The 23,441-nt window shown below is 35.8% G+C and overlaps 3 protein-coding genes across 7 annotated transcripts; all 3 read right to left on the minus strand.

Annotated features, from left to right (window-relative positions):
* Window positions 1-6,479: 6,479 nt before the first annotated feature.
* LOC113355728 (trafficking protein particle complex subunit 2-like) lies at window positions 6,480-12,508 on the minus strand. 5 transcript variants are annotated; one of them, XM_026598664.1, is made up of 7 exons: window positions 12,228-12,391; window positions 11,686-11,823; window positions 8,334-8,457; window positions 7,668-7,753; window positions 7,524-7,585; window positions 7,004-7,089; window positions 6,480-6,838 (listed from the first exon to the last, which is right to left on the minus strand). In XM_026598664.1, the coding sequence occupies exons 3-7, from the start codon at window positions 8,412-8,414 to the stop codon at window positions 6,746-6,748; spliced, it is 408 nt and encodes a 135-aa protein (XP_026454449.1). In that variant the 5' UTR covers window positions 8,415-8,457; window positions 11,686-11,823; window positions 12,228-12,391; the 3' UTR covers window positions 6,480-6,745. The 5 variants fall into 5 exon arrangements, with proteins under 5 accessions (XP_026454449.1, XP_026454448.1, XP_026454447.1 ...); XM_026598663.1 differs by lacking the exon at window positions 11,686-11,823 and having other exon boundaries at window positions 12,228-12,386; XM_026598662.1 differs by lacking the exons at window positions 11,686-11,823; window positions 12,228-12,391 and adding an exon at window positions 9,159-9,288.
* A 406-nt stretch (window positions 12,509-12,914) lies between these two features.
* On the minus strand, window positions 12,915-15,609 carry LOC113355729 (peptide deformylase 1A, chloroplastic-like). Its single transcript, XM_026598665.1, has 4 exons — window positions 15,061-15,609; window positions 13,945-14,034; window positions 13,748-13,815; window positions 12,915-13,340 (listed from the first exon to the last, which is right to left on the minus strand). The coding sequence occupies exons 1-4, from the start codon at window positions 15,592-15,594 to the stop codon at window positions 13,094-13,096; spliced, it is 939 nt and encodes a 312-aa protein (XP_026454450.1). The 5' UTR covers window positions 15,595-15,609; the 3' UTR covers window positions 12,915-13,093.
* A 182-nt stretch (window positions 15,610-15,791) lies between these two features.
* Window positions 15,792-17,319, minus strand: LOC113355730. The gene is made up of 3 exons (XM_026598666.1): window positions 16,964-17,319; window positions 16,752-16,857; window positions 15,792-16,319 (listed from the first exon to the last, which is right to left on the minus strand). The coding sequence occupies exons 1-3, from the start codon at window positions 17,104-17,106 to the stop codon at window positions 16,020-16,022; spliced, it is 549 nt and encodes a 182-aa protein (XP_026454451.1). The 5' UTR covers window positions 17,107-17,319; the 3' UTR covers window positions 15,792-16,019.
* Window positions 17,320-23,441: the final 6,122 nt, after the last annotated feature.

A 23,441-nucleotide genomic window follows, 5' to 3' on the forward strand; every position in this document is an offset into this window, starting at 1 on the left:
AAGCCTTTTCACAATTGTAATGGTTATCAAGAGGATAACTTCGTAAATACAAAGACAAGATCCGATGCTCCGAATTGGAGAAATACTAACTTGCAAAAAAGTAGTCAATCCAATCCTCCTTCGAGAAATCTTGAAGAAAGTAATGGGAAGAAGGTTCCGGTTGTTTATAAACGCACTCATGAGCAAGACATTGTTCACCTCAACACAACTTGAATGTGTTGTAAGTGCATCCTCACCAAGGAATGCCCTTCTATGTATACGGTGATGGAAGCACGAAAATTTGGGCGCACAGATTATGTTTGGTAAGGTTGTATAATTCGATTGGATTCATCTAAAAAGGCATGTCTATAAACTTGAGCAAAATTTGTGCTTTTATTTATTTGCATAGAGTACTTATAATGATCCACGTACCTTTCTTATCGTTCTTTTTACCTAACTTGATTTGTGTTTAAGGTTCTTAAGTGTTTAGGTTTGAAATTAGTAGTTCAAGATGTTTGGACTACATGGTACACATACCATGTATGCATACCATCATTTAAAAATCAAAATCCTGGGGTTTTAGTATGGATATCCTTTTGCATACTTCTTCAGGACATGGAAATTCGTTTGCAAACCCATATGCATACTAGCCTGTAGATATCGTTTTTCGGTAGTTGCGTATTCTGATCTTACTTGTTTTATCGTATTGAGTACTATCTTCTCTAATATTTGCTTGAGATTCCGATAAGTAAGATATAAAAATTAATCACAAAGATCTTCGTCTCATTCTTTGTGATTCCACAATAACTTGTTCTACTGCCATATAGTTAAGTTATTTGAGGTGACTGATATTTTTAGGGTGTTCTTAGGGAATATAAGACCGAATTATCAATTGGTTCATGCACACGTTGATTTATCATTAGACGGAAAAAAACTTCATAGGTATTTCTGTGGGAGACATATTTATCTATCTGAATAGACTTTTATGTAGGAGACAGATTGGTTTATAAGTCTTCGACTTTGGGTCGCAGCAACTCTTGGTTGTGGGTGATATCATCTAAGGGAATCAAGTACGTAGAGTCCTGCTGGGATTCATAGGCGTAAGGAACGCAAATGTACCTTGATCAGTGTGAGATTGGTTAGAGCTCAACTACATTCCAGTCCTAAGCTAATCTTGTAGTAGGCTAGTGTCTGTAGAGGCTTAATACAATGTGGTGTTCAATCTGGACTAGGTCCCGGGGTTTCTCTGCATTTGCGGTTTCCTCATTAACAAAATTTATGATGTATGTGTTATTTCTTTTCCGCATTATATTCGTTTATATAATTGAAATATCACAGGTTATGCATAGTTCAATCAATTGATAAATCCGACCTTGCTTTTTGGATAGGAACAGATTGACGCTTGGATATTGGAATTTGGTACCATCCAAGTTATTTGTCATATTGATCCAGCTCACTGATTTCTATCTGTTCGATTGTATATTGATTTTAGAAATTGAGATATAACTCTTGGATACTTTTCTGTGATTGAGTCTGACTGTCTAGTTGATTCTCTTGGAATTGTATTGGAGTTGTCCATACAGATTTCCGAACGAAATATTGGGTGTGGTTGTTAGACCCCCGCTTTTTCAATGGTAAAAAGAACAAATCCCGAGGTGCAAAACATCACATAAGACGAAAACATTTGTCGTAATTATGTTTATTTTACCCAAGATTGCGTCGATGGTGCACAATAACATTGTAACACCATGTGGGATAACATATTTGGTAAATATGAAGAACAAACCATGAGCATCAATAGTCGTGATGCAAAAGGATTGTCGGAACGCTTCATTGTAATCAATAGGGAATTCGCCTTATATGTTGTTGCAATAATGCAAGCCAAGAGTGGACGGGAGAGTGGTCTTGTGGATATCCGGTGATGTTGAAAGACAAGTTCATACAAAATGACAGCGAAAAAATGACATTTTTTTGCTTTCGGAAGTTGTTATCATATTTTGAAGGTATTGAACAAATATAGTCCAGAAGTGTTAACAGCTAATCAACGAGTACCTGAAAGGTCACCATAGAATTCTTCTCCCCCAACACCAAATTCTTCACCATTTTCACCAGGTCTATCAAATTCTTCACTAGATACCCCAAAAAACTCAAATGTCAACTTAGTTCTTAATAATGATTATGCTAATAAAAAACTTCTAGGAAGAAACATAGCAAGACTTGCTAGAAAATTAGCTCAAGAAGGTGGAAGCTCCAATAAATTTAACATGACGGAGTTTATGGAACATCGGAAGACCGTCGAGAAGCAAAGAGCGGTTGGTATGAAATTTCAAAACAGGGAGACTAAAAAAAATCGCCTTTCTCAAGAAAATTTTGTAAATTACTATGACAAGCATAAAATTCTTCAAGCTGACACTTCAATTATGAGACCCCGGCAAAAACATTTGTGGCAAATCGAATTTGACAGGATTCAACCACATATTGAACAAAAAACTGGATTAAATAACAACTAACCTAGTGGTGGTGGTGATGATGATGATGATGAGTTCGGTGTAGTAGAACCTCTAGATAATTGATGTATTAATTTAAGTTTTAAAGTATTGCATTTTAATTTGATATGTTGTTGTTGCATTCTACTTAATATTAGTTTGAAATGAAAATTTGATTATTTTGAAATGTTGTTGTAGTCTACTTAAACAAGTTTCACTCATTAACTTAATATTGAATAAAACAAACCATAATTATCAACTATCACATTCAGTCTCATCAATTTACAATCCAAAAAAAGAAGGAAAAAAATCACGGCTACTACATACCCTTACGAAAAGATTGTGCAACTGTGAGAGCGTGTGTGACACTCAAACAACACTTTGAAGATCTAGGAAAACACATAGATCAAAATCCGATGCTTGGTGGAACCGTGTATTCATAGTTTTTGTGGCGTTAGACGGAAATTGTAACTCAAGGACTTTGAAACTCGTTAAGAAAAGGTTCAAGGAGATATTCGAAGAATGCAAATCCTTCAAAAAAGAATTGAAATCCGTGAAGGAGTCCAATCCCTATATTTTGTGTGTTATAATAGTAAGTCTTTCAACAAATAAACACTTATAATCCCGAATTTTGAATGAAACCAACTAAATAAATTATATTTGTTTTGTATTTTTAGTGGGGATGGTTCTTGCCATGAGACTATCCATGGGAAAAAGCTTGAGCTCGATGATTGTTACCGTATCTTGGAAAATACTACCTATGATTATCATCTATATGATTAAGTGTTTAGGTGCAACATTATTATCTATTTTATTTCATTTCCTTCAACGTAACACTACGTAAGATGTATGCCTTTGATAATAAATGAAATGCTTTTATGAAATCCCAAAAATATAACAATCCATTTAAAGAGTCGATAGGGTAAATAAATGTCGAGCCTGACGACTCCTCCCAAAAAATGTAATGGTAGGTTAGAGTCGTCATTGTATATGAATAGCCTCATGAAGACTCCGGGAGCTATATTGACAGAGGGCTTTTGGTTACAGAGTCATCAGGTATAAACACACAAATATAAAGACTCTTCCTGACCCAAGCTAGTTAGAGTCGTCAGAGTATATCATATTACCCTGGCGATTTTTCATAACCTGGATAAGTTGCGTTTGAGTCGTCAATTTTGGTGACAATACATTGACGATTTTGAAGAGTTGTTGGGGTAAACACCTCTCGACATTGACGACTCTTTCTCCGTGTTATGACATAATGTCTATGACTCGACCACGTAGAGCACCATCTAGACAATTTGAAGAGTAAAATAAGTTTACCTGAGTATTTTGAGCTCCAGATTCTTCATTTTGAGGATTGGTTTCTTCGTTTTTGATCAATTGGATCATCATGCACCATCATTTGAGGCTTCCTCTTCATCATATATCCAATCCATATGAGAACTTAAGATAATCTTACCATCAACACAATCATCTTTGTTATTTGAACATTCCCCAACATCATTTCTCCCACTAGAATCACTCATTTCTACAAAACCCTAGGTTTTCCTCTAAAACCTCTTCTTCTTCTTCTTCTCAACTAAAAAAAAAACCAAATATTTTTTCTCCAATTTTAATCATAAAATATTATTTTAATCTAATATAATCTAATCAAACTAGTTAACTTAACTTAGTACTTATTAACACTAATCACTCTGGGGCAGTTTAACCATTACACAAAATATTTGGATAAGGGGTTCTTGAAATTAGGTTTAGGTGATCTTTTTTGTCCTCTAGGTCAAGGCCCCCAATTAAACGAGGTATTTTATATGGGTTATGGTTAATAAAAGTATGGACTATATTTAAGAAAATCCTACAAAATAGGAGGGATGTGAAAATAAATATGAAGGTGTTAAAGAAAGTCTTATCTACGCTTCCGAATGCACCTCCACCTCATATTTTCTATTATCTTATTTTTTTTTAATAATTAATTAATGTAAAAATAAATGATTAAGATTTTATCACATAAGATATCCTAATTAAGTATTAAATCCTTTACTATTGGAGAGAGTTTTTTTAACTTTGGAGTCTTATTTTTACTACACCTGTAAATTCTCCAAATAATAATCTTAAGAAGACTTCCATGTAGGATTTTTTACACTCTTAATACAAGACTCTTTAGATCATCAAATTTTATTTAAGAACCAAAAAACCCCAAATTAAGCTATTTTTGTGGATTTTGAAGGTTCAAATGAAGAACCAAACGAGGGAAATGAAGAAATTAATCTTACAAACACCAATTGGCAAGAGCCAATATGATATTCAATCTTGTTCCAAGCCAACTTTGAGCAGCCCCCAAATGGTTGGGCCACAGTCGGCATAGTCAGAATTATATAGCCCCTAGTTGGCATGCTAAACAGAAACCTGAGTTACGAACATGGACAAAGTCTGAGAAAATCAGTCTATGTTGGTTGAATCATTGCAACATTAAAACAACTCAAATATGGTGGTTTATGAAGCCATAAGATAAGAAACTTGTTTTGAGGCATACAAAATCATTTTCCTATCTAGAGTAGGTTTATAAGGGTGTTCTAGCAATGGGTAGATTACTAACTTATCATTACCTAAAATTAAAAACCCTAACCTACTATGTGTCAGAAAAAAAAAAAAAAAATCTTTGAAGCCAAGACTATATAATTGTTGGCATTAACCATTAATCACTAATGTAGTAAGGGCATTACTGTCGTGATAAAAATACGATGGAGAAAAGGCTATTGATTTTACCACATAATAATTTTATTGTGTGATTACCTTGTATGCCTCAAAAAAAATTAAATATGCCTCAGCAGGTTTCTAAGATAAGACTATGCGGCAATGTCTTGACAATTGGGTTGTTTACTATAAAAAAAAGTAGGCCCTTGGGCCAATTTGATATGCAGATGAGAATTCCCATTTGCCTTTACCCAGAACTGTATCCGATTGTTTTTCTGAATTTTTTTCTTTCTTCTGGTAGGTAATTAATTTACCTCTCGTAAGTCCTCATGAGCTTCTCTTTGAAATCTTGAACTTTCTCCAAGACCCATCATGTGGGTAATTGCACGTACATTTTCTAAGCCTTTGAAATCCTCTACAACTGTTGTAGTTGCAGTATTCGGGTCAAAGCGGAAGATGATCCTTTTTAATTTGTTCCAGAATAGAATTTCACCACCATTTGTAAGCGCGAGAGGGGAAACATCAGCACGATCCCCACTCAAAAATAGGTCTTGCCGTGGTGTAGAGAAAATATTTGTCCAATGCTGCCTATTCTCAACTGTCATGTCTTCCTCCATATCAACATATCCACCAGGTTCATTCTTGCATTCTTTAGAAAAACAAACCAAGCCGTTGCACGAACCAACCAAAGAATAACGGTAGCTACTTAGCATATTATTTGGTATCCACCAATCCTTATTATCTGCTATAAGTTCCTCAGCAGTTGTAATATTATCAATATTCTCATTGTACTGAAGTTGGAGTTTCTCAGGGTATCCAAAGAATGCCATATTATTATATTTTTTAATCAAAAATATATGACCAAGGCTAATATAATCATCAACATACCTTCTATCGTCATCACATGCATCAAGTTGTTGACGATATAGAATCTGGCGACGAGAGTGAGTATTTGCAAAGTAGATACTACGTATGAGATTTCGCCATCTCCTGCATACTTTTACACACTCTAAAACTGAATTAACAGGTAACCGGAAAAGTATTTCCATTGTTATGCCTGTTTCAAGATTCTCCATGATTTGTATAACAAAGCTAACTTGTGCAGCTAAACTAGGTGCTGCAGATAAGAAATTTAATCAGATTCTAATCCGGAATGCATCCCAATAAGGAAATTCCCTGCTTTTAGTCTGCTTTCCTTTCTTGGGTCGGACAGTCCAAAGCCCAACAATTAGTTATGGGTCCATGTTGGCCGGCTACAGGAGCATCAACAGTGTTACTGTTTCAACTTAAAACAAGATAGAACTGAAGGCACTACAGAAATAAGCTAGAAGATAGATAATGACTTTAGTTAAGAAACAGAGTTGTTCAAACTTAAGACAAAAGGTATCACTAACATTTCTGTTCCAACTTATATCCTTTTGAAAGAGAAATTGTACAACAATATTGAACACAACACGAGAATTAGAATGAAGGATGTCGAAGACAAACGTCTGCAGAAGCAACTTAGGATACTAACCACCTATCCCAAGTTCCACTTTTCACAAGAATTATCTTCATCTTCACTGGTGACAATGAAAATTGGCTTACTACAGATACTTTCTTGCTAAAGCCCTGACTTTCGTATCAAAATGAGATGATGTTATGCGCGATCCAGGAATATAGAGGGGATTGAGAAGAATCTGCAGGAGTACCAGAGGGGGACACTAAGCAAAACGATTACAAAATGAATAAAAGTTAACATCTAACGTAACTACTGAGGATTAACAGAGCGGCACCAAGGACCTCATATTTACTCTACAAAAAAACACACAGGAAAAATGGCTCTTTCAAACTGAAATTGTTACCTTTATATACAGCTCATGGACATCTTGAAAAAAACTTTTGATCCCATCTTCACTTCTCGAGTCATGAAGTAGCATCAAACGTGTATGTATGATGAGATGCTTGGTCAAAGAAGACAAAAGAACAAAAGTGAAAAAGCTGATGCGAAATACTGAGTCATACGACTATAGAGATCATGAAGCAACAGTTCACAAAATTAATTAACCTTTGATTAACCTATGGGGAATATCATGCATTGTGTACACAGACATCTATCTGCAATTTTCAAATTTGGTCGGCCCTTCAATCAATAAAACCCCAAATCAGATGATGGAAACAACTCTGACTAAGGTAGCATTTGGTAAAACTCAATCAACCACTTGTCACTAACTTAATTTCGGCTTTACCTATCCAAGATTTATCAAACAAGTATAATGATCATAACAATGCTTTACCCTAATGATGCTTCACAATACATTAATCTGTAAGTTATTCTAGAGTTATGCGATTAATAAGTTTATCGATTCCCATTTTGTAGGATATGACCAGCAGTAACGTATACAGACACCACCAAATCGTTGAACCTATCCACCGTCTTCAGGAACCTGTGTCCAAATTGTGAAGCAGAATGTCTTAGTGGGGAAAAAGAGAATGGGTAACAACAAGGACTTCGGTATTTTTACTCACATAGCACTAGTAGTCCATGCAAGGTCTTGAACAACATCCAACGCTGCATGTAAAATAAATTGGTGCTGGTGAGCAGCATCTTCTTTCTGTCATCATAATCTTAGGAAATTAAGAACTGGTAACAAAAGAAACTTGCGAACAAATATAAGAAATAAACGAGGAATGCGACCACTGGTGGAACAAAGTTACACACCAGGGTAAAGTGGAAAGTAAATAAACATACAGAAGCAAGCTTGGTAAAGCACATAGCATTCCCAATTAAAATAGACGAGTAAAGCACCAAAGTGTCGGGTAAATGTCATGCATAAGGTGAGTACATTTCATGCACAACTACTGCAAAATTTTCTCAGACTGTATGTGAACTCCAACATTTTATGTAAGCGTGCGAAGAAGCAAACTCATTTCTACAGAATAATGATATAACAAAATACATATATCTTACGACTCCCATAATATCCAAATCTTCCCAGGATGTTATACAATTTAAACAACTTATCTACAAAAAAAATGAAGAATCAAACTCATGGCAGCATATACAATGATATAACAAGAAAGTGGAAAATCTTCTAATCATTTGCTAAGTTAGTGGCTTGTAATCATCACTTCCTAATTCAGAATACAAGGTTCATACAGTTCTAAAAGAATAAAACTCAGGAAAATTCATACTCTGAGAGCAGAGCCAACTTCAGCTTCATAAACGGGAATGTCATTCTTGCTAACAATAACAAAACATGCTGTAGTTGCCATAACCCCTTCCTTTAGTAGAATAACCTTCGGTATAAATCGCAAACTGCAAGAGAAAAGAAAAATGTCAGACCTTAAGAGCATAAAGTAAGATTACCTGTCTGCTGCTTCTTCTAACATGAACGACAAAATGAGAAAAGATATAACAATTTAAACTAGCAAAAACAGATAAATTCAACTTCATGTTGCACGTCTAGGGAGATGGTGGGAGATCTGCAGCTTTAGCTTGTAAGCATGCTTGGTATGTCCACACAATATTGTGGGTAATATATTTCAGGTATTAACTACAAAAGATTCTGTGTTCCATGCCATCAAATGCAAGCCATATATCCAAAACAACAAAAACAAAAGAAAGGAATCCATACAACAACTAAACACACTTATGAGTAGAGATCACCTAACTAACAAAGCCCGAGTTGTATTACTCTTATACATGGCTCAAATATAGTTCCGCTTATAAATGCTACCAGGTCAACAGTAATGCTACTTGTGACTTGGTCAATTTCTGGTTCCAAAAGATGAATGTTAACAGAATAGTTCTTAGCTGGTATACCTATACTGTTAGATCAGGACTTCGGAACAGTTTTAAGCTGGAAGTACATCATGACCAAATTTATCCTCCTTATCTAGCAGCCAACATTCATCAATTTCAGCTAAAACTTTTAATCAACTCGTCAGGCATTACATATAAAAGTATATGCAAGGACAACAAAATCCTCTATTTGCTATATTAGAAGAAAATTCTACCTTTCAGCCATTATATAAATATATATTGTCTTTCCCGATTCTCTGATTTTGCATCTCTAACAGCTTCATCTCCAACCCTATATATTCTACCATTTTATATATATCTTCAGTTTGTGGATGAGATTTATCCTCTGAACAGAAACCATGCATATACATAGAACCATGCACCTCACCAACATCTGCCCAACTTAACCCTGTTAGTTTCTTCACTCCTTTGTCTCTCATCCCTTTCCTTATCTTTGCTACTTTCTCCCACTCTCCTTTCTCTGCATACATATGAGACATCAATACATAAGAACCAGACTCCTCTGGTTCCATCCCAATTAGAACTTCTCCGACTTTTATACCCAGCTCAACATTACCATGAGTTCTACAAGACCCAAGCAAGCTCTGCAACACTGGCAGTCCAGGTTTTGTTGGCATTTTATCCATAAATTCTTCTGCTAAGTCCAACCGACCAGCTCTTCCTAACATATCCACCATTGACGAATAATGCTCAGGTGAAGGCTCAATTTTATGATCATTCACCATGGAGTTGAAGATTTTCATACCCATGTCAACCATTCCTCTTCGACCACAGACTGCTAATATTGGAAGAAATGTAATCGAATCTGGCTTTACTCCTTCTTCAATCATCTCCTCGTATAAGCTCATCACAGTTTCGAAATCCCCATGTCTTGAATAAGCCGAAATTATTGCAGTCCAAGCAACTAAGCTTCTCTCTGTAGTCTCCTCAAAAACAGCCCTAGATTCATCAATACTTCCACGTTTAGCGTACATATCCAGCAAAGCTCCTAAAACACTAATTTCTGTGTGTACGCCTAGCTTGATAATGTGGGAATGGCAGCGTCGTCCATGTCTTAGTGACACAGGTTCGGCAGATGCAATCGCATTCAATACACTACCGAAGGTGAATTTGTTTGGTCGTAAGAACTCCATAATTGCAGACAAAAATGTCTCCAAAGCTTCTTGATATAGCCCATTTTGAGCATAACCAGAAATCAAAGCATTCCATGAAACAATCTCTCCGTGACTTAACTCATTAAACACTTTCCTTGCTTCTTCCATATATTCAAACTTAGCGTACATGGTTATGAAACTGTTAGAAACATTCAATTTGGTTATAAACCCTGTCTTAATACAACACCCATGAATCAATTTTCCTCCTTCCACTAAATCTTGACTAGATATTGCTTGGATTAGCCCCACATAAGTGACTTCATTTGGACAAACTCCATCAAGTTGCATTTCTTTAAATAGAGAAACTGCAGTTTCTTCATTTAGCGAAATCATGGTAGTCCATGACACCACATTTCGATCAGTCATACTCTCAAAAACCATTTTAGCACTGTGGGTAATCTCACATTTCGAATACATCGAAATCAGAACATTACATACTGAGACATGAACACCATACCCAGTTTTCAAAGCTAAACTGTGTACTTGTCTCCCCATATCCAAGTTTTTTACATGACCACAGGCTGATATTGCACTTGAAAATGAAACATGATCGAGCTTCAAACCTTCTTTTACCATATCCACGAAAAGCAAAATAGCCTCCAGTCCATTATTTCCTTCTTGCACATATCCACAGATAACTGCATTCCAAGAAACCAAATCTCTATAAGCCATTTCATTAAACACCATTTTAGCTTCTTCTAGTCGGCACCACCTTGAATACATTGTTATAAGAGCGTTACCCACATAATTTTCAGCCCCAAACCCAGATTTTAGTATCTGAGAGTGAATCTGAATTCCAAGAAGCTCTGGAGGATCTGAACAAAAGGAAATTATAGTTGTATACGTTACTGCATCAAAAACAACCCCTTTTCGATGCATTTCAACAGCAAACTCTGCAGCATCTTCACTACATTGGAAACCCGAAAGAATGGTATTCCAAGACACAATGTCTGGGTTTTCTAGACTCCTAAAAATATCAAAAGCTTGTTTAAACTGCCCAGATTTACAATAGAAACTAATCAACGAATTATGAACGGTAACATAGGAATTGAATCCAGCTGATATTGTCAAGCCATGTATTTGAGAACCAGTTTTTAGGTTTCCACAACAAGATTTAAAAGCAATGGCAATGGTGTTCTCATTTAATCCACTCGTACCACCAAACTGAATCTGCTTTCTTAGTGTTTCAAGAGCCAAGGATGGACGATTATTGTGTAAATAAGAAAGCATTGAACGGTTAAGAGAAGACGGATTTGGACGAGGAATATGGACGGAAGAATGGAATCCATGTTTCAGAGAGAGGAAGTTCTTGAAACTTGCTAACACTTGATCTTGTTCTAGGAAACAGTTACGGAATCTATAATGGAGGGAAAACATTAGAAGATTTCAACACCTGCCCCAGAAAACCCACTAAGAGTGTAAGTAAGTATAAGTCTTCAATGGAGTGGCATCACAAAAATTCCCACACGGAATCTGGCTAACGACAGCAGATCCTCCTGGTTTCATTTTAAATGGTCATAAAACTACAAAGACTAGGATGTACGATTCAAGATGAAAAACATCATACCGTATAAGCAGTCAGCAAAAACATGTTGAAATTGTCGTACCCCCTTCCTCTAGCAGAATAACATATTGCAAACAGCAAAACGAACGAAAACTCATATCAAATCTTGTCTTGAAGTATGATGTATGATTCTGGAACCTACTGCTTCATATACCAGGAACGATAAAATGTCAAAGACAACGAGGACTTTGGTGGTTATTAAAAGCATCTAGATCACAAATACATCTATTCGAAGCAAAATGAGGTTTCACACAATTCACCACAGACAATAAAAAACTATCCAGTCATAGAACAAAAATCACCATACCATTTTAAACTAGCAAAATTATTATAAGAATCCAATTTCACATTTCACATAAACTCATACTGATATTTCAGTTATTCAATGCTTTTGTTTCATTATAACGATAGTGTTTGCCATGAATAGGGAACCAGGTCAAGTGATGAATTTGGTTTAAGTTCAGGATATAGATTAATTCAACGAGATCTAAAGAAGAAGGCATAGAAAATTAAACATCACTGGATGAAGAGTTTTGAAAATTTACCTGATTTTTGCAAAAGAATTCTGAGTATCCTTAAAACCCTAATTTTTGTTCTAAATCGGGCGGGACAAAGTTTATTGGAGAAACCTAAAAATTGCTGTGTGCTACAAGCTCTTCGGTACACGATATTTACCCCCTTCGTTTTTACACGGCTTTTGTCACAGAAATAACTTTGACAGAATAGCCTGTTTGGATGTAAAGTAAGAAATAGGTCAAGAATAACTTTGACTTCTGGAAGACAAAATAGAAGAAGTCAATTTGGGGATGACTTCTAGAAGTAAAGATGTTAGTACTTCATAGTGAGCAGTAAGCAAAGTGTTTTTGCTTCCGACTTCTAGAAATGGTTTAATACATCTCCACCTTTACTTCTGGTATTCAAATAGGCTTACGCTTGTAGCAATGTGTGCGTGCATATCACAACAAAGTGTGCACTAATAGAGGCAATTGCCAACATTTGTTTATAACTGACTCCATGTTTGATTGCAAGCTTTAACCAGATAATGCGAATGACGGGTAAGCTGGAATAAGGATGCGAGCTAAAAACACTTGTAGTGGCTTCTCATATCTTTCTCTTTTTATATATTAATATAGAGATAAACAATGATTTTCTTCAAAACTGTACTCATAATTATTTTTTTTTGAATTGATGTTTGTTTGTTTGTTTCAAGTTGGAAAAGGATGAAACTCTACTGAAAGAAAACGAGAAACAACCTAGACTCATAATCCAGGTTTCTCGTTTATGGAGCTGAATTCTCAACAATTACAACGAAAAGGCAACATAGAGTAGAGGTTTATGGAGCTGAATTTTCACAATTACAACGAAAAAATGACAAAAATTTAGTGCAACAATGTTTCACAGAAATTCCCACCTATGAGTTGAGCACTCCGAGTTTAGGGACTGCAGCCGGAAGAGGCAACTCCAGGTTCTCCACAGTTCTGAATGTTCTTGGAACCATTTTATCAACATAAATTGTGCCATCTAGATGATCACACTCATGTTGTAGTATTCGAGCCTGCCAACCTGAAGCTTTTACTTTCAACGGCTTGCCATCACGTCCTAAACCTGTAACTTCCACCTCAAGGTGACGCTCAACCACTGCCCTAAAGCCGTCAACACTTTACCATGATACAAATAAAAACGACATCACGGTTAGTTCATGATAAAGTATATTCGAATTGTGAATGACGTAAATGCATAACAGAGATATAAGCAACTAAGCAAGGACTTTCGAAATCCATATATCTACTGCAATAGCTTCAATTACAAGAAAAAGTTTTCAGCTGAAATTCTCAGTGAAACTTGATAGTGAAATCCAACATCACTGACTCATGATACTAGATTACAAGGGAAGTTATTTTCAACTAGGATGTTTCCAGATAATTGCTTGACGTCGCATAACATGAAGTCAATCAGTATATGTTCTAATATTGAAAGAATGAAAGTAGTTGTTGGTTAGCCGAATAAGCTCTTATACAAAGTAAATAGAATGGCAAGGAGGTAAAGGTTAGGTATGTTTTCTTACCTCAGGCAGCCTTCAAAGAACAACGCAGTCTTGCTGCCTTTCTTTTCAAGCTTGGGGTTCAGTATGACCTGCTTCCAGAGAAACATTAACTACTAGCTCTGTAGAAATAAAAAGTTTTCTGTCGATGAGAAAATAATGAAAAGAAATAGCACTAAATCGTTTATTGGTGTACGATCTTCACAGAAAAACCAACTTACCAGAAGATCAAAAACGCGTCTATCTTGTTCTTTGATATCCTGCTTTGGAGCATAACCAATATACTCTTTTGTATCTTCCAAAACAATAATCTGCAGACCACAAGATTCGCATTATTGTGATTTCATTAACTCTTGTGCTTCATATGACGATGTGGATGTATATGAAAATGATACAACTCAACTATGCATTCCCCGCCATTTATCAATCTTTCGCAAACTCAGCTGATTTCCGTAAACACAACCTGAAGCAACCTTCATGAAAATGACACTAATAAAACCCAATAGTCATTGCAGTAGTTCAAATTCCCAATATCCTTCTATTTATTTTTGGTTTTCTCATCAAATGTTTACAACCTTAAATGATCTCCGCTTACATGAAGTTCAAATATTTCACAAAATTGGCCTCTTACAATCTTCTTATGCACTTTTCTTTACCCTGACATAACACAATTGGATATTGATCCTACACCAGATTCATTGAACCGATAATTTACCATCTGTAACCTCAATAGAAACAAAATGTTTAACACATACCTCCTAAATCAAATATACACTGACAAATTATGCAGTCGGAAAACTCACCAAAAACCCTAGAAACTAGGATTGAAGAAGCCGACTGCAAACAAGATGAACTGTTTATTCAAGACATAGTACTAGTGGGAACCTCACAATTGGCAAGACTAACTAACTAATTAGTTTCAGCCAGACGCAACAAGAATAACAGTTTATTCAAGACATAAACTAGTAGGAAACATCACAATCGACAGCACCATAAACTAAAATCAAAATTCAACTGAATGCAAACAAGATTAACAGTTGATTCAGAACCTACACTACTAATAGTGACATCACAATTGGCAACACTATAAACTCACTAATCAAATTCAACCCAATGCCATAAACTACTTGAACATACCAACTGCCAGACAAAGCTAACATTTCATTTCTAGTTGGCAATACATTAACCAAGAAATATGGCATGCTAAGAGGAACCTGAATAGGCAACTAGCTAAATCCATGAATTGAATTCAAACAGCAATCAAAAAAAACGAAGAAATACAAATTTTCCAAACAAAATGCAGCAAGTATGAACTTAAGAAAGTCAGTGAAAAAAACCTTTAATGGAATGCCAATCTGAGGAGCAGCAAGACCAACACCAGGTGCTTGTCTCATGACTTTAATCATATTATCAATAATTCTTTCAATCTTTTCAGACCCAATTTCATCAACAGAAACATCACGAGCAGGTTCATGAAGAACAGGATCTCCAGCTTTAACAATCTCTGGTAAGATTTGTTTCTTTTCTCCTGTTAAACCCAGTAACCAACCTGCTTTAGCAGCAATAGAAGAAGAAGTAGAAGAAGAAAAGGGTTTTGAAGTGATCAAGTTAGTTTTGCCATTGAATGCTGGTGTTTTAAGGTCTAAAACCTTGGATTTGAATGATTTTTCTTGAATTAGACGAGAACCCAGAATTGGGGTTCTAATGAATTGTTTGTTTATTGAATTTCTGAAGCATTTATCAGCTATTGAGATTGGAGATAATCGATTTGAGAATCTATATATCATCTCCATCTCACTCCGTTCTTTAATGGAGAATCTTTTCCAGAAACTCCTTTTATCCAGTAGAAGTTGTGGGGTTTTTTTAGTCATTTTCACAGATAAATCAAATTCTATTCTTACACTTAATTTACACCCACAACAATGGTGTATGCATGGTTTGTTTGTTTGCCTTGCCATGAAAATGCTGATATGGTTGCCGGTTTTTCTGCCTGATTCTTCTCCGATGTCATCCAGATGTGCCCATAAACAATTCAGGGAGTTGATTCCACAGAGCTTAGGACTTGATAAAATCTCTTAACTAGGAATAAAACAAGCTTTTATAAACTTAGAAAATAGTCCCGAATCGACTAACATGGATATATGGGATATGATATCCTACAGGCTCCCTTAAAGTCCTCAAGGACTAACAACAGATTCAGAGACCCTCCAGAAAAAAGGCTCCCCATATACCCCAATACACTAACCCTGCATATCTAGTCATCAAGCTACAACAAACTGACACTTTCTATTCCTTCCTACACATGCAAAGGAGAAACATGTTGAACCATAAGTTTTTGCTGCTGTTGTTGATTTTGTTGAATTTGAATCTTATTCTTCAACTTATTGATTCTCGAACAAGCTTGCATTTGAACTGGAGCTTCTCCAGTGAGTGGGATAACCGGAAGATTATCACAGTTACAAATTTCGATCATAAAACCATCTGGGTCATGGAAGAACAACTGATCGACGTAGACTCCACCTTCTTCGACTGTCCGCTGAATATAATCAATCCCCATGTCCTTGAGCTTTTTCTCCACCATAGCCATGCTTTCACACTACACAAAATGCATCTCTTTCTTAACCAATATAGAGGAAATTTGTTTTACGTATAAAAGCTTGATTGTTCTTTTCTTTTTGGAAAGATGAGAGGGGTTTTCCGAGAACCCCAATCAATCTCCTCGATCTGCTGACCTCAAGAATGAGAATCAGACTCTTGGCCAACTAGGATTGTCCTTGTTGGTTTAGTGCACTACTTTTATGTCACTTGCCATGATAATGCTTGTACTTTGTACTTGTAGTGCATTCAATAATGCAAACTTATGTCATGTCATGTGTACCATAAACAACATAGTGCAAATTTGTTGCATTTTGTCAATTCCAGATGCAAAAATGAAGCAAAATTCGTTCAATTATTCAATGGTGATCTGCCAAATTATCTGCTTAAAAAAAATTAGAAAAAATTCTTTTGCAGTAGCTAGAAATTCTACCTGGAAAGATATGTGCTGATCTTTGGGATTTATGCTCATTTTCTTTGACAGATTTTCTGGGTTTTCCGACTGCAAGAGATGAATTCCAATGCCATAATTGAATAACCTAAATAAGTAAATAAATAAACAGATAATATTCACAAAATTAGCCAAAACAGATGATTGATTCATGATTGGACAATTAATTATTAAGGTTTCATGGTTATTATTACCAAGCTCCATCGAAATCAAATGATCCAGGCCTTCTAATAGGATAAAACCCAAGAACATTCTGATAAAATTCAAGAGATTTCTCAGCTGATCTGCATACAAGCGAGATATGATTCATAGATGTAATTGGCAAAGGACCTTCCATGATCGATGAACAACACTAATCAAGCTATTATCAAGTGTGCACTAACTAAAAGAACTGTAATTTCAGACGGAAAATGAAGAAAACGCAAGAATTTGGAGAAATTATTGCAGTGAAGATATGATAAGGATTTCTGGATAAACTTGGTTTTGTAATCAAGAGGTACTCCTATCATGAAGACGCAAAATGTGGTACATTATATAGACTTTGTTGAATGACATATGTCATGGTACGAGTTTACACGTAGATAATCACAATGCTAAGGCAGTGACACGGACCACACTTGCGTCTGGAACACATCCATCCATATCCTCCATGCTATATGCTGCACAGAGCAGCGACGCACTCATCACGTGAAAAATCTTGCAAGAAAGATGACTCATTTTGCGAGAAGATGACTCATTGAGGACAGACATTTAAAAAAGGTGAATAAAGTATGCATCCTCTGTTGTCCACACGAAAGTACGAGACAAGATTTCTTTTCCCCATCCGTTGTCAAACTAGTCACAAGAAAGCTAGGCTTGGATTTTGTCAAGATGATGATGTTGTGATTCACTATTACATGTCGATCTCATCCTGATCGACACGTACATACATTAAATAACTTTTAGTTTCAAACTATTACTTTTCTTAATAAAGTACCATTTGATTTTTGGAGGCGTCGGTTGGTTGTCATTCTTCGAAAAGCGGTGGAGCCAGGATTGTATGGAAGGGCAAGCGAAAGGATGAAGCAATTACCCGGGGTGGACAAAAATTCTAAGAAAAATGGCTCGAGGAACCTGCTCCGCCCACGGCCTATTTTTGCTATAATATTGGCTTCGTCAATGCTGTTAGCCGCATCCGTAACGAAACCTCGAGCTCGATTATGAGTTAAAATTGGAGCCAAGCAATTTTAGTGTCCAATGGGTTGAACTATTTTGATGATTTTTTACTTCATTTCCACTATTTTAAGACCACATATTGTTAAAAGCTAGAAAACAAACTTTTATAACAAAGCCGATATTTATTTTTAGCGATGACCGAACAAAACTGAATCTGTTGACACCAATGTACAGTAAAATTTCGATAAATTAATTATCTTGGAACCAAAAGAAATTATTATTTAGCAAAATCATTAATTTATCGAATTAAAATTTAGTTTACATAAATTTAATTGAGACCATATAATTTTATTATTTTAACAAAATATTATCGACGTCTACTAAATTTTTGTTTATATATAGTTAGTTCATGATAATAATTTTATAAAAAAATATCAACATGAATGAATGGGATTTGCATGTACACAAATGGATTCATCTAAACACCAAATTTTCTATAAAATAATCTCAACATCAGAAGTGATTAGTGATTGAGGACGTTTGCATATGTACAGTGTACATCGATTAACCCAATATATTTTTACATCTACAATGGCCGACGCGAAAAGCCAAATGCCCATCTAATATTTGGCCAGCCTTTAGATTTACACACCAAACACACGGCTTTTGAATGTACCAACTGCCTTCTATCTTGTTTAGCATAATATCACTGCTGGTCGTGGTGAAACATATGGCGTTTCTCATCCTCCAAACATCACAGCTTTTAAATGTACTAACTACTATCTTTTGTATCTTACACCGGAATAAAATTGCTTCTCGCTATAAATAAGAACCCCCCTTTCTTTACTTCTCTTATCATGCTACCATTATATATCTGTCTCAAATTGTACTTAATTTTTCAAACCCTTCAAATTATTTCCGGAAACCATTAGAACTTCATGCAAAATATTTTAAAATATTATAAAACATCCTAAAAATCTCAAAATCTACTTCCAACTCTTTGCAAGAATTTGAATATCATTATAGGGTTGAACAATAGTTATTCTCTTGGTGATTTGGTCAATTGGCATGAGCGGAATCGAAAATGGAAATGGGTGGTTAAAGGATTCATGAGGTTCTTCTTGTTTTAGTTTCTTATCGGATCTCTTCCAATGGGTCTATTCCGGTGGAGACCAATGCCTAAGTTCGTCCGATTTCCTACTTTGGAGAAGCAAACGTTCATTGAAAGAGATGTGCTGGTCTTTGGGATTTATTCCGGCGACACAATAGTTGTGATGGAATTACACATAGTTTTCTTGGTCCATGCCGATGGTTCAACGACAGTACGACACTAACAATATCAGAGGAAAATGATCAGTCAGGGTCAAGTCAAGACTAGCAGTATTTTTTATTATTATTTTGATGCTTTCCAGGTTAGGGCGTGTGCACGGATTTGGTTCGTTCTGTCAAACGTATGATCTTCCTCTCCTACTTCTTCGTTCATATTTTTTTTTCTTCAATTTCTTTTTTAGAATTTTAATATTTTGTTGGTGTTCCAGATGAAACTTGATTCAGTGAGTCGTTGTTGTTGGATTGATGATATCAGAAGAAACTTGATTTAATTAGGCGAATTGATTAGAGAAAGATACTGAGAAGAACACTTACAGTTAGCTCATCAAGAAGAACACTTGTGTCTGGAACACATCCATATCCATGGCATGGTATACGCTGCACAGAGCACTCATCCACGTGAATAATCTTGCAAGAAAGATGACTCATTTTGCGAGAAGATGACTCATTGAGGACAGACATTTAAGAAAGGTGAATAAAGTATGCATCGTAACCTAAGCAAAATTGTACCCTCATTAGCAACCTTGGAAAATTAGGCTTGTATTTTGTTAAATTGATGATTTATTCTGATTCACTATTACATGTCGATCTCATCCTGATTGACACGTACATACATTAATTAAATGAAAGTCTCAGGCCTAGCTAGGACTGTAAGAAAGGATTGTAAATAGGGCAAGCAGAAGGGTGAAATGTTTACCAAGAGTGGACAACCAACTAAATGGCTCAAATTCAAGGAAAAATTGGTTTGGGAACCTGCTCCGCTGGGTGGTTTAACTGCCTACTTTTGCCATAAGCTGGCTTCGTCGCTGCTGTTATGAGTTAAAATTGGAACCTAAGATAATTTGGGCTCGATTATGAGTTAGAATTGGAGCCAAGCAATTTTACTATTTTGATGATTTTTTACTTCGTTTCCACCATTTTAAGACCCCAAATTGTTAAAAACTAGAACCAACTTGTATAACAAAGCCGAGATTTATTCCTAGCGATAGCCAAACAAAACTGAATCCATTTACACCATTGTAGTACGTTTACTGAACTCATTCTTATTTATAGTTCATGATAATAAATTTTATATAAAAATTTCAACATCAATGAATGGGATTTGCATGTTGATGTACACAATGGAAATCATCCAAATACTTAATTTTCTATAAAAATCTCAACACCAGTAGTGAGTGACGACGTATACATCTGTACAATGGACATCGACTAGCCCAATATATTTTGAACCACTGATGGCATCTTTAGTGGTGATCGCGAAAAGCCAAATGTCCTATACAATATTTTTCACCTACGTACCAAACACACAGCTTTTTGATGTACTAACTAGCGTTTTACATCTACCAAACACACAACTTTTTAATGTACTGACTACTGCCTTTTGTATATGTAAACACATGGTTTTGACCCAGAGCGGAAGACACGAAACGGGGCTTCGGGTATTAACCGAAGCCACCATTGACAAAGCCGAAGGTACTACTGACGATGGGGTAATACAAGTAGGGCTGCCCCAAAGGTGGAGGAAGATGACCAGTGGGTGCCTAAATAACCCCAACTGTAATAGTACATGTATACGGCCAATAATAACAGACTTACTAGGAAAGGTATTAGGGTACACGTGTTCGGTACTTACATGTCAGTCTTTGTCTATAAAAGCAGGGATTTCTCCCAGAAAAATACAGAGCTCTTCAGAATATTATACTGTGCATTGGGATTTTTTTTCTTTTCTTTTTCCTGAATCACATTTTTTATTGATTGAAAAACTAAAGAAACATATTACAGGACTGACCCAAAATAAACTTACAAAACCCAAAAGACTAAAGAAGGAAAAACAAAGGCAAGAAAGTAGATGGCCCAATATAAACCTAAGCCCAAAACCTAAAAAAACTGTGCTTCATATCATTACAAACACTTCCAAAGAAAGACACGGATCCTTCTTAGACTTTGAAAAAATTCATTACCTGAGATTCATAAGGTTGCTGCCAGCTAACTCCATTCAATCTATACCCACCTTCATGAACCAGCTGCATAATTCTGCATTTAAATCCATTCAGATTGGGTTTCTTCTCATCAAAAAGTTTTTCATTTTTCTGAAACCACAATTCGCTCATGGTTGCACAAGTTGCAATCATCCAAACTTGCCTGACCAGGGGACCCTTTTTCTTGGCTGCTATACAAACTTCATCAAATGATTTTGGATTTGCAAAGCAAAAGACCCTGTTCAAACAGTCCCAAACTGCAACACTGAAAGCACATTCCCATAGAGTATGATTCATGGTGTCATGTATTTAGCCCATATTGACGAAAAGTTGGTGGATTCAGAAAAGAAGTGGAATTGTAGATTTAATCAGATGGTGGTAATATTGTTAAATTTCATAGAACTCTAATACAGATTAGGATTGTGTTGTGAAAATGAGTAAGAGAATGGTGCTGCTGATTTGGAAACTAGTTGTATGTATAGTAGTTTATGCGAAACTAATAGGAATTAATAGGAATTAACTCGATTACCCGATAATAACTAGTACGAAACGGATAAGGGAAAGCCACAACGTGTCCTTGTTGCATCAAAATCGTTTTTCGGAAATAACGATTTTATCCTTCATATTGTCTTGATGTTTTCTTTTTCATCCAATATCTTATTCACACGTTCGAGTAGTCCATTTCGCATAACTTTTCGAGATCTAACCGATGGTACTAGTTTCATATCTAGATCGTTGTTAGATTAATTCCTATTAATTATCATTCGTGTTAAACTAATCGAGTTATTATCGGCTAAATGAGAGCAGATTTCCAAATTGTAATTAGGGTTTCAGAGGAATTAGTTTGGTGAACTGGCAATTCAAAGGAAGCTAGTGAATGGGTAAGTTTCTATGTCGTTAAATTCCGTATTTGGTGTTGAATTGTGTATAATCTGATGTAGTTGAATAATGGGATGAGTTTAAGGAAGATGTTAATATTGTTGTTATATTTGGATGAGTAGGTGATTTCAAGAGATGTGATTGTGTAACTATGGTTGTATTTGGTATGTATTTGAGATGATATGATTACTTCTTGTGAAGATGTACTTGGTGGTGGTTTGCTGAGTTAAGATATCAGGTGGTGATTTATGTGTGACAAGGATTTAGGAATGAAGCTATTGTTTATCTGAGTTGCAGATGTGTTAATTGACCTTTGCTCAGCTGGTAATGGTTGTAAGTTTTAGGTTGGCTGCTGGGTATGTGATAGAGATATGATTATGGTATTGTGTTGTGTTTGAGTAGTGTTGATGGTTGGAGATGTTGTTGGTGCTGCGATGAAGTTGCAGGTGATGTTGGTTTGGTAATTACAGGGTTATGGAGTGGTTAAGGGAGTTGAATTGCAGATTTATAGGGTTAATGTGAACTGCAGGGTAGGAAATTGGTGTCAATGTTGTGAGAGTGTAGTTGTAGAGTAAAAAGGGGATCATGGTGGTGATTCAGAAAAGAAATGGAACTGCAGATGTAACCCGATGGTGGTAATATTGTTAAGTTCATAGAACTGTATTGCAGATTAGGATTGTGTTGTGAAAATGAGTAAGAGAATGGTGTTGCTGATTTGGAAACTAGTTGTATTTGTAGTAGTTTATGGAGTGAATTGTTTCTGAAGTTTCAGTTCATGAAGAATGGTGAATTCAGAGTTGTAGATTGTATTTACTGTGAAATCTTGCAGCTACTGCAATTGCAGGTACACATAGTCTTTGTTTGTAAATAGAATTTGAAGTTTGTCTACTTTATTTTGAATTGATGTTGAGATATAAAATTGGTAGATGAAGATGTAAGAATTAGACTCAGAGTGACCTGTAACATGGTGTGTTTAGTTAAACCTGGTTGACTTAACTTATTCAGTCGGACTCAGTTGTATTACTGTCTAACTTAGATCATCTGACTGAGTTAACTCAGTCTGAACCAGACTCAACTCACTGAGTTGACTCGTGTGACCAGATCATTGACCATACTTGACCATTGACTTGACCCTTGTTTCTGACTTACGTTGACTGTTAGTTGACCCGTGACTGTTAATTTGACCGTTGGTGACCGTTGGTGACCGTTAGTTGACCCTAATGGACCAGGCCTTGTATAATGGGCCTGTTTAGTGTACTTGGGCTTAGGTTTAGTGTTCCTATTTGATGTAATGGACCTTTATGGTATGAATCAGCATTTGTTTCCTTCT

This window comes from Papaver somniferum, chromosome 3 (assembly GCF_003573695.1).
Source record: "Papaver somniferum cultivar HN1 chromosome 3, ASM357369v1, whole genome shotgun sequence".
NCBI lineage: Eukaryota > Viridiplantae > Streptophyta > Magnoliopsida > Ranunculales > Papaveraceae > Papaver > Papaver somniferum.

Excerpts from the sequence above, each read along its gene's own strand:
- LOC113355728 (XM_026598660.1), bottom strand. The coding sequence starts at position 11,495 with ATGTTTTCCCTCCATTATAGATTCCGTAACTGTTTCCTAGAACAAGAT.
- LOC113355729 (XM_026598665.1), bottom strand. The coding sequence starts at position 15,594 with ATGACTAAAAAAACCCCACAACTTCTACTGGATAAAAGGAGTTTCTGG. Across the intron at positions 13,816-13,944 it reads GACGCGTTTTTGATCTTCTG|GTCATACTGAACCCCAAGCT; the intron begins GTAAGTTGGTTT and ends CTCTGGAAGCAG. Across the intron at positions 13,341-13,747 it reads TTCTTTGAAGGCTGCCTGAG|TGTTGACGGCTTTAGGGCAG; the intron begins GTAAGAAAACAT and ends ATCATGGTAAAG.
- LOC113355730 (XM_026598666.1), bottom strand. The coding sequence starts at position 17,106 with ATGGAAGGTCCTTTGCCAATTACATCTATGAATCATATCTCGCTTGTA. Across the intron at positions 16,858-16,963 it reads TTTGATTTCGATGGAGCTTG|GTTATTCAATTATGGCATTG; the intron begins GTAATAATAACC and ends TTACTTATTTAG. Across the intron at positions 16,320-16,751 it reads ATCAGCACATATCTTTCCAG|TGTGAAAGCATGGCTATGGT; the intron begins GTAGAATTTCTA and ends CATTTTGTGTAG.